The sequence below is a fragment of the Echinococcus granulosus genome (assembly GCF_000524195.1).
Source record: "Echinococcus granulosus chromosome Unknown EG_S00428, whole genome shotgun sequence".
Lineage (NCBI taxonomy): Eukaryota > Metazoa > Platyhelminthes > Cestoda > Cyclophyllidea > Taeniidae > Echinococcus > Echinococcus granulosus.
In genome coordinates, this window is record NW_020170807.1 from 1 (window position 1) to 1,455 (window position 1,455).

Consider the following 1,455-nt stretch of genomic DNA (forward strand, 5'->3'; position numbering starts at 1 on the left):
AATGACACCTGATAACACTCAGATCAAAACGCTTGCTGCGTCTGTGTCCAGGTCGGGCTCTGAAGAAAACCTCTAGAGGTGTCGTGACGTTATGCAAAGGGCCAATCAAGAACCGACCCGTGTGCAATTAATCAGGCACGGTGGCGTGACTGTAGAAGCTGCAGGTCATGTACACGCTCAGGCTCCAAACATTCACCCTTTGTCGTGATTTCTACTCGACCCTCGGAGGTCCACATCCTACGTCTGTCCTGTGACTGATCACAGTTTGCGTTAAAAACGTGGTTGAGTGAGCAATTTATTCACGCCAGTGCACTTTGAGGCATGTGAAATTTTCAATGAACCAAGAAACGATCAACAAAGAGGGGCATAAAGTTTGATGTTACATAAATAATGGAAAGAGAGGTGGAGTAATTGGAAAAAAAAAATAAGGGGATGTTAAAAGACACTGCGATTAGACAATCTTCCCTTCGTCTCACATCATGCCCATGAGCGCACGAATCCTCCGCACTGGAGGTGCTACTGTTATGAAAGCCCATCTTCCTCGTCCATCCGCCTCAGTCTTGGTAACAGTAGATGCAAGAAGGTGCGTTTTATGAGGGATATCCCCTCCAATGGCTCTCAGAAAAGCATACGGGTCAATGGTCGGAATAAAAAAGCAAAGAGCATTATAATAGGCTTTAATCCCCTTCTGCCTCAAACAAACAATATTCGCACATCCAAATCCTAAACACTGTAAAAGGGAACCCCACCGGTGCATCGGCCGCAGCTGACGATCCACTCACTGCAATGGCGCCGTCAACATTGCACTCGATCTAGTACTGGTAGACCACATAGTGAGCCGCCTACAGAGTATTGCCGAGGCGTACAATTACAGAGCGCAGAATATATCGGAGGGATCTGGCAAGACTATAGTTTATTTAAATATTATATAAAGGAAAAGGAACACACATACATTGTCTTATTTTCTTTACTACATTTGATATTATGACGACGGGCTGGAGCAGTGAATGTGCTCCCATATGCGAGGGATCAAGATCAGTGGAGAAGGCGACAGATTCGGTGTATTTGGACATCACACCCCCGGCGGTAAGACTGGCCTTATATTCATTTGCACTGGAAACGATTCTCTTTAGTGTTGCCCACACAGCACGCTGAATACGGACGACAAGAGGCGACTTTGTTGTTGCCGTGGAGGCAGAGCAATCGACCGACATGGGTGCCGAGCGTTACGACAAAGGTTCTTGTAAAAGTAACGAATGAAGCTGCAATCTGACGCCGGCTTTGACGAGCCGTTCAGCATTACCACAAGCCTTCGCAACGCCCCCAAATGACACTAAGGACAATGGATATCAGCGAAACGCTCCGCTGCGCAGAACTCGTTGCTTAGCAAAGTCTCCATCGAAGAGCAATATGCCGCCTTTTTTAGACAATACTTTCTTCGTTCTGTTTGGCAAG

At 46.7% G+C, this 1,455-nt stretch overlaps 1 protein-coding gene across 1 annotated transcript; it reads right to left on the bottom strand. All coding sequences in view use genetic code 11, as the record gives it.

Annotated features, from left to right (window-relative positions):
- Positions 1–812: 812 nt before the first annotated feature.
- EGR_11158 (hypothetical protein) lies at positions 813–1,214 on the bottom strand (the record flags this gene model as incomplete). The annotated part of the gene is made up of 2 exons (XM_024500405.1): positions 813–842; positions 975–1,214. The coding sequence occupies 2 exons, from the start codon at positions 1,212–1,214 to the stop codon at positions 813–815; spliced, it is 270 nt and encodes an 89-aa protein (XP_024345181.1).
- Positions 1,215–1,455: the final 241 nt, after the last annotated feature.